This window comes from Plecotus auritus (genome assembly GCF_963455305.1).
Source record: "Plecotus auritus genome assembly, chromosome: 9".
NCBI classification, from domain to species: Eukaryota; Metazoa; Chordata; class Mammalia; order Chiroptera; family Vespertilionidae; genus Plecotus; species Plecotus auritus.
Window position 1 is genome coordinate 148,686,604 of NC_137783.1, and position 13,841 is coordinate 148,700,444.

Here is a 13,841-nt window from a genome sequence, read left to right on the forward strand (position 1 = left end):
GCCGCACCAACACAGCCAAGGGTTCGGCAAGCTGGAGGGGGGCCGGCGAAAGATGAAGAAACACAGACTAAGAGAATAAGCTGGGTCTAGGTGGATCTTCTGTGCCTGGCTGAGACCACAGAAAAAGATCCAGACTGCAAGCTGAGCCTTTATTTTAGTCAGAGATAAACAAGGTAGTGGTCACCATAGTTACAATGTTCTTGTGAGTTTCACTTGTTTTGGCAGCACTTGCTGCACCTCCCACAGCCCACTAGCTACCCAGGAAGGATCTAGGGAGCGTCATAAGGTCAAGCTTAATTATGCTAAGAGGGCTGTGCCCTCTAAGCTGGGACTTGTTTGCAGCTTTGCCAGCAGGTCAGTCTGAGGCTTAACCCTATAACCGCTCCCTACAGGTTGGAGCATCGTCCTGGACACCGGGAGGTCGTGGGTTCAATTCCTGGTCAGGGCACATACCTAGGTTGTGGGTTTGCTCCCAGTCAGGGTGCTTAAAAAAGGCAAGTTGATGTTTCTTTCTCACATCAATGCTTCTCTCTCTCTCTTCCATTCTCTAAGATCAATAAACATATCCTCGGGTACAGATTAAAAACCCTCCCTGTCACATTTCTGGAAGTTTATGTATAGAACTGGTATAATTTCTCCCTGAAAGGTTGGAGGGGAATGCACCAGAAAGGTCTTTAATAGATACAGGACTCATCAGATTATCTTTTTTGCTCAAGCTTTGGTAGTCTGTATCTTTGTTTTTTAAATATATTTTATTGATTTTGTACAGAGAGGAAGGGAGAGGAATAGAGAGCTAGAAACATCGATCAGCTGCCTCCTGCACACCTCCCACTGGGGATGTGCCCGCAACCAATGTACATGCCCTTGACCGGAATCGAACCCGGGACCCTTCAGTCCGCAGGCCGACGCTCTATCCACTGAGCCAAACCGGTTTCGGCGGTAGTCCGTATCTTTCAAAGATTATCTTAGTTGTCAGAGTTACTGGCATAGAGCTATTCATAAGTTTCTCTTATTATCCTTTTAGTTAGTATCTGTGGAGTCTGTAATGATGTCACATCTTTCGTTCCTGATACCAGTAATTTGTAACTTCTTTTTCTTGATCATTCTATCTAGAGGTATATCAATTTAATTAATCTTACAGCTTTTGATAACAATTTTTCTCTATTGTTTTTCTGTTTGCTGAGATCACTGATTCAAGATGCTTCTTTGAAAAAATAACCCGTTAGGGCTAAAATGATCCCTTCAGGTATTGTTTAGCTGCACCCTCCAAATACTGATAGGCTGGGTTTTTATTTTCTTTCAATTCAAAATACTGTGTAATTTTCCTTTTGATTTCTTCTTTAACTCATTACGAGGTATTTAGTTTCCACACATTTGGAGATTTTCTAGAGAACTTTCTATATTTCTTTCTAACTTAAGTCCACTGGGGTCAGAGAACATGCTCTGCATGACCTGAAACCTTGGAATTGACTAAAACTTGCTTTATGGCCCAAGTACAGTCTCTCTGAATAACTATTTCATGTGCACTTGAAAAGAATGTGTGTCCTGCTGCTGCTGGTCAGAGTGCTTCCCAAAAGTCCAGCAGGCCAGACTGGTTGGTAGTGCTGTTTTCTGATTTCTGCCTATTGTCTTATTAATATCTGACTATGGATCTGTCTACTTCTCCTTGCAGTTTGATCAGTTTTTCTCCATGTGTTTTGAACTGTTACCAGGTACACCAACATTCAGCTGTTGTTCTCTTAACTATAAAGATTCTGACAATGAATACTCAGATAACAAGAACTCCCTGTGTACAGAAGCAAATCTATTTAGGTTCCTATGATACAGTGACTTAAAAATTTGGGGGAGAAAAAATACTGAACTGATTCTGATGGATATCAATTGACATGAGTCTGTATCCCCAAGTTAGATTAGCTTTTAGAAACAACTTCTCCATCCTCAGGGCAATACTCAGTCTGTGTAAGGAACAACCCATAACCCAGCTGCTGCTGCTATTACTGGTGAGGAACAGTTATTCAAAGCACTCTGTGACCACATTCCTAGGCATCATTTCCCAGTCAGGAGAGGCTATGTCACAAATTAACATGAACTACACATAAGCACACCCAGCATTTTCAAGCAGGTCACCTTGATTCATCCATTCTCCTATCACCCTACAGACGGAGGTACTAGCACCAGCTCAGAGCAGTTATCCAGGGTATTTCTGATCATGACAAAAGCTTTGGTTTCTAGGTCAGATATACATGTTTGGAGGATACAATGATTCCTATGAACAATCTTTGCTTTATGCACTGGATATTATTGCTAATGGAACAGACTCTGCTTTACCTGGACCGTCTTTGGGATTCTGGTGTAAATGCAATGTGCTTCTCCTCCCAGATGTCTTCCTCATCAGAGCCGCCATCATCAAACTGCTGGATTCTTTCCTTACAACATGCTTCAAACAGGGCGATGTTTCCCTAAATAAAAATGAGGGGAAGAAAAGAACAAAATTTAAAGCTCAAATCTCCCAAAGTGAACAATGTAAACTGCATTCTTCTATTTCCTTTAAAAAACAGAGCTGTTCACATACACCAAAATAAAATGCAAATATCTAACGTCAGCCTCCGTGGAAGTAATGACAAAAAGTTCCCCCGCTAAGACTGGATTTAAAACTAGCATACAAGCCAGGACTGTCCTAGTGGACGCATGTTCATCTAGTAAAACACCCCGCCCACCTGCGATGAAGTCTCAGGTCTGTGGGAACACAAAAAGCAACCTGTATTTCCTCTGCTTTTCCAGTCCAGCTAAGCAGTGATGAGCACCAACTGCAGTCAGCACTTTTTACCTTATCACATCAGCCAATAAACCAGTGGTCTCTCATACTAATCAACCAAAAAATCAAGACTGTGTCGTCTAGTCAGTTTGGCTCAGTGGATAGAGCATCAGCCCTCGGACTGAAGGGTCCTGGATTCAATTCTGGTGAAGGGCACGTTACTCAGTTGCAGGCTCAATCCCGATGTCTCACTCTCACATCGATGTTTCTCTCTGTCTCCCACCCCCCCTTCCACTCTCTCTAAAAAGCCAATAGGAAAATATCCTCAGGTGAGGATTAACAACAACAAAGACTATGTCCATTCAAGCGACACTAATCCACTAGATCAGTTGCTGATGTGGGTGACTTGGTGTTTCAGAACTGCTTGGGGATAAGAGGCTGGTGCTGATCTGGCCCAAGTTCTGCTGACATACAGCAGAAAAAGGCAGCAGGTTAGCATCAAACTGCATTCTTTGAAGCTAAATGTCTACACTGCAATCACAAATGACCCTGGCTTTATTAGCCCTGTTGCACCTTAGCCACAGGGCCAGGCAGGCCATGTGAGTGGGTGAAAAAGCACCAATTTAAGATGAAGCTTGCTGGCCCAGTGACCCTGGTGTACACAGCACCCATATGCAGCCTGACTCACCCAGTTCCCACTTGTAAGTTAATACTTACACTTTCATTTGTATTGAGGGTGAAGTTGATGTCTGATACCCGATCAAAAGAAACACTATAAACAAAATATAAGTGTAGAAATAGTTAATTACCTAGACTCACAGAAACAGTATTCATGAAATTTCCCAAATTTAAAATATTTACACTATCATTAAAATCTGTATACATTAAAAGAACACATACCCTTCTTGCATTAAATGATACCCCCTCCTTTGGAATTAAGAAATTTATATAAAATGGGAAGGCTGGCCTGCTGGTGTGGCTCAGCAGTTGAGTGGTGACCCAGGAACCAAGAGGTTGCCAGTTCAATTCCCGGTCAGGGCACATGTCCAGATTGCGGGCTCAATCCCCAGTGGGGGCCGTGCAGGAGGCAGCCAATCGATGACTTCCTCTCATCGATGTTTCTATCTTTCTATCCCTCTCCCTTCCGCTCTCTCTAAAAATCAACAAAAATATGTATTTTTAAAAAAGAGAATATTTTTCTTTAAATGGGAAGGCTGAAATAGAAGCCTTTTGAGAAACAATAAACAGACCCTCAAAGACATCCTATAAAAGATTTTTAAAATCCATGGACAACTATGGCTCCATAACCAGGAAAAAGGTTACTCACAAAGAAACAAGTCAAAACATAAAAAGCTCCACTCCTGCGGCTGACAGTGGAGCCTGAGCTTCTGCAGGTATAGCCAAAGTCATACATAAAATACGCAGATATCCCTGAAATCTTAGCCTTGAATATGGCATCATTAGGAAAAAAGTAAGGAGTAAAAAAATTCAGAGCCTGGTAACGTAATTTAATAGGTGGGGCTATCTTATCATCTTAAAAGATCTATTCTAATCAACCATTATTTTATTTTAAGTCCCCCAATAAAAATTTTAAAGAGACTATGGAATCCTAACAAGTAGCATTTAGTGAGTGCAGACAGGCATGTGCCGAGATGCTGTGTGGGGAGCCTACAGGTTCCAGTGTATGCGCCCCTGGGGTTCAGACATGAATGTTCCCTTTGGATTTCTCAGGGCTACTGACAGCTTTCCACTCCTGCGGCTGACGGTGGAGCCTGAAGCGCAGGCAGGGTGCCAACGTGGCCTATTAAATGGCAGCTGCAGTGTGTTGGAATGTCTTTTAGTTTCTCCCATGCCTTAACTGTAGCTGTGATAGACAATAGCCTCCACTGGCCGTAGTTCAACAAACTATTGCGAGGAACCACAACAATCTGGTATTCCTGAGCGTCGCCAGGAAGTCTCCTTTGAGAGCAGCCATCCAATATTCAACACTTTGTTTTCAGTGAGCCATGTTACCCGTCTCTGAAACACTTTATTCCCCCAGGGAAGATGCTAGACCGTCTGTTTCCCTTTCCGAGGACCGCCCACACAGCTTCCACCTGTTAGTTTTCCACAGCACCAGCAATGCCACCTGCTGCGCTCCTCTTCCCCTGACGGCAGAATGAGTGGTCTGGCTGCCTGGCTCTTGCAAACAACCCAACTCTGCCTTATGGTGAATACCTTAGACAAGGGAACACGGGTAGAGCTGCTCCTGCCATAATATGCACCCTCACTGTGTGCTGTAAGGGAGGGCGTTGCTCAAACCTGGGAAGTAACCCAGAGATTTCCTGCTTTAGTTCTGCCACCGAACACTAATCACTAAATAGCAGAAGAATGAATTAAGTTTTTAGTAAAAATAAACCTCTGTGAAACAGGTCAAGCCCAAAGGCAATCCCTCTTAGTGGGAGACCAATCTAATTCCTCCCTGTCATTTGGGTGCTGCAAGTCCGGACAGATTAGAACTAACCTGGAAGGTTAAGTTCCTCCTGACTCATGGATGCAGACAAGTTCCAAGAATCCAGGAAAATCACAAAATGTCTCACAAAGAGCAGGAGCATACGAAACAATTATGGAAGCAGAAAATATACTCACTTGCCAATGTCATCTTGATCTGCAAACTTCTCATCGTTGAAGCCAAACTGGTCAATAAAATTGGACGTCATTTGTTGCATCTGATAATCAGAAAAGGCCTGGCAACCCCAGGACCAGTGACAGTGATATAATGATTCTAATGACATTCTACAGACTACTTGCCCACTGTGCTTCAGAAACCACCTTATTCATCTAGCCGTAAGGCTTTAAAAGTTGGTGTGTTTTCTAAGAAAAATTTCAAATAATTTCAGACATAATTTACCCAAAAGGAAATGTTTGGAATTTGGTCCACAAGTCATTCCAATGCACATGTCGCTGTAATAAATGTTAAGGGACCACTCTGTCCTCTACTGCAAATTATCTTGAGAGAGGATTGGGTTGTCTAGTTCAAAGAGATGATTCAAGTGACATGTGACAATCTGAAATTATAAGGTGTACTGACTACCTCTGGACACCACCAACCTTCTCATTAAGATCCAACAAGTGGTGACCACCCACCTTCCCTCCCTGCATCCCCTGCCCCATTCCATTACAACCACCTAGCATTAGAGAACATCCACGACCCTACAAACACAATGTTCATTTAAAGAAGAAAAAGATTCACGTTTTAGAAGTTGGGACGAGTATAAAATTAACTTCTATCCTACCTACCTTAGAGAGAGGACAGAAAGTTCTAATACTAATCCAAAACCACTCTGAAAAGTCTACAACACTGTTTCCTACACCACTTCTAGAGAGCCCAGCTCACTTGGGTTTTCTTAGGTGAGAAATGGGGGAATGTTAAAATGAACTCCATAAAAATGTTGATGTTCTAATTTAAAAGAACAAGCAGGCCCAGGGCAAGTGAAACGGAGTATATTCTATGCTATGGATCATGAGTAAAGCATTTATAAATATAAGCAAGTACCACTCCTCAATCTACCCCAACAATAAATATGGAAACGAAAAACAATGTGTGTGATGCCCGAGGACAGATAAGATCACTCTTTCCTGCAGGTGAGTCCCACACAAGGGACATGAGCAGCAGGTGGTGGCTGAACTAAAGGCATCACTCCTGAGGCACTTGCTGGGAGGGAGGCTGTAGCCGAGTCTGAGGAGAGATTGTGGATTCCATCCTGCAAATTGCTGCAGACATGCCCTGTCCTTCCTTCCTGATCATTCATTCTGGTGGCAGGGAATTATGGCATGAATAATCCAAGTTATGGGTAATTAAAAAATAAACCTTATATTTGGCTTTGGAAGGCCTCTTTTCCTTAGGTCTGAAAAAAACTTTATCTACTTTACTGAAACCTGAAACCTCACCTTTTGCTCTAACTCCAGATACCCACTGCCATCTCTGTTCATTCTCACACTTTCAGGCGGTCCCTTCTTGCCCAGACATGACACTATATGAGCACATGGGGCACAGGGCCAGCCTTGCAGGCAGCTGTTAGTAAGGCACACCACGGCTGGGTTGTGGGAATCTGGGACCGAGTCTTGAATATGTTATTGGAAAATATGATGTGTAGCATTGCGATTCATTAAAAATCAAAAAGGAAGAAACCAGCCGTCTTTCACAAGTTAAAGTAACGCTTGGTAACTTCAAAGACGTGCTAGAGAATGAGTCGTCTCTCTGAGTTTATCGGAAATGTGGTCTCACAGGGAAAAGGTCTTCCTCAATTATTTTTTATTTTTCTTTTACTTCTAGAGATCCTATTGTAAGTCTTTTGGGTGTAAAAGGGAAGAAATATTACCAAAAGCATTCCTTTAAATGCTTCCTGATATTTTAGCTGCTTCATAAACAGAATGCAAATTCTAAATGTATTATAAATGCGTACGTATGTCAATGCCTACATTTATGTACATACAATCGTCCCTCAGTATCCATATATTGGTCCTCGGACCTCCTCGGATACCAAAATCCGAGGATGTTCAACGTCCCTTATATAACTGTGTAGAGTATTTGCATATAAAACACGCACATTCTCCTGCCTCCTGCACACTTTAATTCACCTGTAGGTTACTTATACCTAACACAATGTAAATGCTGCATAAATGGCTGTTAAACTGTATTGTTAGTCCTCATTAATGCTAAGTTTATTATAGCTTCTATATAGATGTAAACTAGCAAAGAACTTGAGGTTTCAAACCTGATTTTCACTAATAAAGAAAGCATCAAGGCTTACTAAACCCATGTAAGTGAAGATGTTACTGTATTCTATATAAAGCTACATAAAAAGTGCTTTGAACTCTGAGGAATCCAAATCTGGAAAGCACCACATGGCTGTGTAGCTATTAAAATCTTTTCATTATTTAAAAAAAAAACCAAAAGAACCATACTTCCCAGAACTAACATCCTGGCCAGTCAGGGATGTACAAGTCACTGAGAAGTGAGCCCACTGCTTCATTAAGCCAATCTCTTTGGTGGTGCCACCTGGGAAACAGACACCCAGGCCACTTTGTCTGACCTGCCTGCCTCTTGACAAACCTGTCTGCAATGAGGAGCAGGAGGAGGCTAGGAGACCTTCTCACCCTCCACATCTGTTAGGCAGAATTACAAGGAGAAAAAGTCAAACACCGGAGGTGAGGAAACCACAGGGGCGGGAGGCAAAACAATGCCCCGAGCCAAACGTGGCCCCACGGATGGAAACGTTGTCTAATGACTTCCCTAAGCTCTCTACCCTCGGGACTTGACCAACATGAGACCTAACTTCAAATGTGAATAAGAACTTGAAGTTCCCATTCATATGAAAAAAAGCTCTGGACTAAAGTAACCTAGACTCATATTCTCAAATGAAAAAGAAAAAATGCTTTTCCCCCCCTTATTTTTAAAATGACCCATGATTGGTTTTAATCATGCAAAACAAGTTTACTGAATGCCTGTCAGTCAGGAAAGAACAGTTACTTTCCTACTTTTAGAGGATTACACAAAGTGGACAAAATCCACAGGAATAAGCCTGGTGAGAGCTGTTTCTCAGGCAGTTTTGTGACTGAGTTACTTCATGTGCACATCAACGGTCTGTCAAACCACAAAAAAGTCAGGAATTTATCCCAGAACAATTATAACCCTAAAACCAGGTTTCCTGAGAAATAAGGGATCCATTTCCAGACACCTGCACCCAACCACTCCTTGATTAAATCAGTGGCCCGAAGCTCCAAGTTTATTAGCTTATGTGTCAATAGAAGTTTAGGGGACTCTTCGTCTTCAAGTTATTTCAACAGGTACAAAATCACCGTGGCAATTTACATTCTTCACCATCATGCTTCACTGTGGGGTGGAGCAATGTGTAGCATGGGGTTCACACTAGGTTAAGTGGACAATTTCAGTACTCTACTGGTGCTCCAGTGGAGGAGAGGGCTTTCGTCAAAGTGCTTCCTGGGGTAGCATCAGAGAACTTGGGTCAAGAAAGGATTGCTTGCAGGCATGAGGGCTCACAGCAAGCCAGGAGGGCACCCTGGGTGTCAAGTGCTGCTGACCCGCAAGCCAATGTAGAACAGTGGCAGTGAGGGGCTGCTGCCATCCACAGGAAGGCCCTGCCGCTCAACAGCACCCCCTATAGGATGGCTGCTCCCTGTTCCTAACCTTGGGAGGCTGGCTTCCAATTCAAGAGCAATGTCAAGAATCAAAAGAGAGCCCTGGTTAATGTAGTTCGTTCGGTTGGGCATCATCCTATGCATGGAAAGGTCTCTGGTTCATTACCTGGTCAGGGTATACGCCCAGGTTGCCGGTTCGGTCCCTGGTCGGGGTATGTTTAGAAGGCACCAATTGATGATGTTTCTCTCTCCCTCTCCCCCTTTCCCTTCCTCTCTAACAATCAATAAAAACGTATTAAAAAAGAAGAAAATCAAAAGAGAGGCCAGCCAACTGTGGAAATGCCATTTCAGACCTATCTTGAAAATGTGAATGTTAAACTGCCTTATTATCAAAACCAAGCAAATGCTTAGCTCAACCTACACTGGAAGTGTCGTGACAGCCTACTTGGATGCCAAAGACAGGGCCAGTACAACCATTAGATGCTTCATCCTGGCCCCGGTAAAAAATGAGGCTTACAGGTTGAGGAAAAAGAAGCTAAGCAACACTCAGTGCCAGGTGGGAAGGTGAACACGTTAATTCTGTTGTCACACCAAAGGAACTGATATGTGAAAATCTGGTCAACTTCTCCATATGAAGAGCTGATGACGTTTAAAAGGGCTTCTATTTTTAGCTCCCAAACTTGATACCCAGGTGAAATAATTTGTCCCCTTTCCAAGAACCACCAATGGATGATAAATCTGTACACTTATTTTTACAACCTGTTTTCTCCCTCACAACAATTATAAGCAGCTGATAAGTGGAGATAAGTTTGGGGGCAGGAAGGGAGGGTGGCAATAAATTGCTTCAACTAGAATTTAATTTAGAAGTCACTATAACAGACATTAAAGATATTAGAAACATATAAGCTATTTGGTTCAGGGATATTTGTGACATTAAAAAGGTCTTATTCCTATTATTTTTATCCTGAGTTCTCTACTACAGGAATCCTTAAGCAACAAGTGAACTATTTAAAGGTCTACATAGCGAGCATGTCTGAGACGCTTACTAAACTATTCCGTTCATTCAAATCTCTTGAAAACTTACCCAAATCGTCATTGTTACCAAGCATGAAACATTTCCTGGAAATATCATCAACACAAACCTTCCTCTCACATATCCAACACTTCCTATTTAAATGCTTTTGCTAAGCAATAAGAAACCCTAAATTACATCCTAAGACATAATCTGTCTCCAAAACTGATTCATAAATGGCAACTGGACTAAGCATTTAAAATAAAAACAAAAGCAAAGCTTTAGGCATGACTCACTTGCTGCAAAGAAGAATCCTGTGAGAAACCCGTTTCTTTAAAGTCAATTTCATCATCACTGGATGAATGAATATGGCAGGTTGTAACCTATATGCATAAAAATGTAAAAGACTATTTAACAGAGAAAAGCTTTGGACATTTGCATCATCATTTTTATGGAAAATTACAACAACAAGAACAAGACTAAGTAACAGTTAAGTTGTAAAACCCACCCGATATTCATGGGTGCACTTCACTCAACCAGATGGTTGGCTTCCTGCCCTCTGCCGCCCACTTGTGGTGACTTCACTCATGCTAGCATCACCAGAAAATAGTAAGAGATGAGTTACTCCCCTCAATGATTTTATCTCCTATAAAATGTTTACAAAGGGAAGGCAGAAGGAATGGCTCAGATGAAATATAAAAATAATTCATATGTGCCAAGCCTGAGAGCTAAAACTGCAATTCCCAGGAATTACTATTCAGCCACTAAAAGATTACACTTTAAATTCTTGCATTTCCTGCCCACTCCAAGCACTTGAATTAATAGTCCTCTGCTTGTAAAAAAAACCCCAAATTTTCCACCCCTTAAAAAGTACCGCCCCTGCGCTTAGAACTTATAACCAATTAAGCAAAAACGCAAACATGAACTCCGCTCACCAATTCATGGTGATTTTTATTAATTTACAAATGCCACATAATATTAGGGGGAAATGTATTAACAATTAGGAATGAAGAAATACAAAGGACTAATAGTACTAATAGCAATAACTGCTGTATAGGAAGTAACAAACATAAATAATCTGTACATCCTAAAAACCAGCACAAAACTTCTGAGGGTCACTTACACATTTTCTGAGTTACTCTTACTAAACTTTCTGTACAAGTGTGTTGCGCAGAGACCACTGTCATCAGGGGAGGACACAGAGGCCATTACCTACCAGCCCTTGAAGCTGTGCCGAATACCGAGGAGTTACAGAACCTGCCAATCTGATTTATGAGGTTCCAACACTGGTTTAAGCCCAAAGTAGAATCTAAATAGATCTGTATGTAGTAGGGCTTGTGAAATTCTGACTGAATTACAGCCTGAAAATTAATCTCTCTCTATGGCTGATCATCTGTGGTAAAGATACTAAGCCCAAGTGAATAACCCAGCATTTTCAGTTCATTCCCTTTCTACGCCCCCTAAGGTCTAGAGCAGGCATCCTCAAACTACGGCCCGCAGGCCACATGCGGCCCGCCGAGGACATTTATCCGGCCCGCTGGGTGCCGCTGCCTGTCCTGCTTAGCAGCCGACTCGTCCCGGGCCCGCAGTGCGCATAGGAATTTGTTCATAGTTTTTTTTTTAAACTATAGTCCGGCCCTCCAACTGTCTGAGGGACAGTGAACTGGCCCCCTGTTTAAAAACTTTGAGGACCCCTGGTCTAGAGAACGCACTCACACCCTAATTTTGAATCTGGTCTGATGAAATCAGAGGCAGAATTTGTGATCAATAAAGGAAACCAGCTTACTGTAGCAAGTTAATGGGGAAAGATGTGGGGAGGATGGGATAAGCCAGGAGTGCCCAGTCAGAATGCAGATACTGCTTGATCTTGGCAGCTGGCTTTTCCTGGGGCCACTGCTATCAAGAGAGGGTCAAGTAGTTCCACTGCAATAGATTTAGAGGAGCTTTGGGCTACTTGGCTGGCAGGCTAGTGCCAGAGTCATATTACGCCACTGTGTCTTTCACACCATGGTGGGGTGCAGAATTAAAGGCAATTCACAGAGCAAGCAAGGTGAACTTAACAAGAGAGAACCAAAAAAGAAGTGGCTACTCCTGTCTAAGTTTAAAAAGGATACAACATATGCTCATGCAGACTTTCACTTTTTGCTACAATGTAAGATATTTAGCTCATTAATGAGAAAGAAACTAGCTTTTGTTGAGCAACTAATGTGTGCCAGACATCAAAGCAATTCTGGGAGGGATCTAAAAAAGTATTTTTCTCCAAAAAGAAACTGTTTTAGAAAGTTATTATTAATAATAACAAAATGCATGTACATACACCTTTGTAAGTATGTTATTGAAAGATGTGGGGATTCTGCCCTAGATGGTTTAGCTCAGTGGATAAAGCATTGGCCTGCAGACTAAAGGGTCCTGGGTTCGATTCCGGTCAAGGGCATATGCCTGGTTGTGGCTCGATCCCCAGTAGGAGGCATGCAGGAGGAAGCCAATCAATGATTCTCATCATTGATGTTTCTCTCTCTCTCCTGCTCCCTTCCTCTCTGAAATCAATAAAAGTATATTTTTTTAAAAAAAGATGTGGGGATTCTGATTGAATACTTTGAGGTAAAAAGACAATTTAATTTACCCACAGGGGAAAACTTGCTAATTAGAATACCAGTAGTTCATTATACAGATGTATCCACTACAAGTCCCTGATCTAAACTTCTAAACACAGCCTTTTGAGGCATTCCATTTCAGTAAATGCCACCTTCATTCTTCTCCTTCAGCTAAAATTTCAAGTCATCTTGTTTTTTCTGTCCCACACACATCTATCCACTCTGCTGTCAAAATATAACCTAGCCTTGCTCAGCTGCTTTGGAGTGTTGTCCAGTGCACCAAAAGGTGGCAGGTTCAATTCTCGGTCAGGGCACGTACAGGAGGCAACCCACTGCTGTTTCTCTCTCTCTCCCCTACTTCCTCTCTTTCTAAAAATCAATCAATATATATATGTAAAAACCTAGAATCCCATCACCTCTCATTAAGTCTTTTTAAATTAAATTTACTGGGGGTGACATTGGTTAATAAGATTATATAGGTTTCAAGTGTAGATTTCTATGATACATGGTCTGTATATATTGCATTGTGTGCCCACCACCCAGTCAATCATCAAATCTTTATTACCTTCCTAGTTTGAGTCCCAATTACTTCTCATCCGGATAATGCTGTGTCATGCAGCTAACTGGTCTCCCTGCATGCTCAATATAGTCTAGTCTCAATCGAGCAGCCATAATAATCTTTTAAAATATACATCACTTGTTATATATAGTGATGGCTCTATAAGCTAATGGCTCTTCATCATACTAACATCGCAACCTGAGGGGCTTGCTGTGGACAAGAAACTGCACAAGATGTGACCTCTCAGACCTCACGTCCCATTCTCTCCCTCCCTTGCTCGATCGAGGACACTGTGGCAGCCTCTGCACACACGGGAAACACCCCAATCTCAGTCCTTTGCACTCACCCTTCCTCCCTCACTGCCATCAAGGCTCTAGAAAAGTTACCTTCTCAATGTAGTTTTCTTACACCACCTCATTTAAAATTGCACTCCTCCCTAGGAGTTTATCCATCCATTTATCCAAGGATTTTTGCCAATCTGATTTAGTACAGCGTCCTTGTGTCTGGCACATAGCAGCCATTCAAATATTTATTGAATTAATGAGTACTGGTAAACCACTAAATGAGAACACAGAACCATGGCTTTTTAAAAAGTAACAAGTATATACAATCACTCTTGCCAGGCCAGATGTATTCTAAGCACCTTCTTGATGCTGCAGTGAAAAGAGCTTTTGAGATGTTACTATCTTTCATAAAAAACCAAGACTTGTATGCATGCACATAAGCATAACCAATGGACAGAGACAGTAGGGGGGTGAGGGCAGGTATGGGAGTGGAGTG

At 42.1% G+C, this 13,841-nt stretch overlaps 1 protein-coding gene across 15 annotated transcripts in view; it reads right to left on the reverse strand.

Moving 5' to 3' along the window:
- PPP6R3 (protein phosphatase 6 regulatory subunit 3) overlaps window positions 1–13,841 on the reverse strand; it is a gene marked incomplete at its 3' end in the record, with an annotated part of 79,386 nt that overhangs the window by 16,823 nt on the left and 48,722 nt on the right. For 7 of the 15 annotated variants that reach the window (XM_080642667.1, XM_080642666.1, XM_080642670.1 and 4 more), the window contains 4 exons: window positions 10,205–10,291; window positions 5,384–5,481; window positions 3,473–3,527; window positions 2,329–2,459 (listed from right to left, as the gene is read on the reverse strand). In XM_080642667.1, the coding sequence (XP_080498793.1) occupies window positions 2,329–2,459; window positions 3,473–3,527; window positions 5,384–5,481; window positions 10,205–10,291 (371 nt within the window). The remainder of the gene's footprint in view (window positions 1–2,328; window positions 2,460–3,472; window positions 3,528–5,383; window positions 5,482–10,204; window positions 10,292–13,841) is intronic. The other 8 variants (XM_080642673.1, XM_080642660.1, XM_080642672.1 and 5 more) reach the window with 4 other exon arrangements.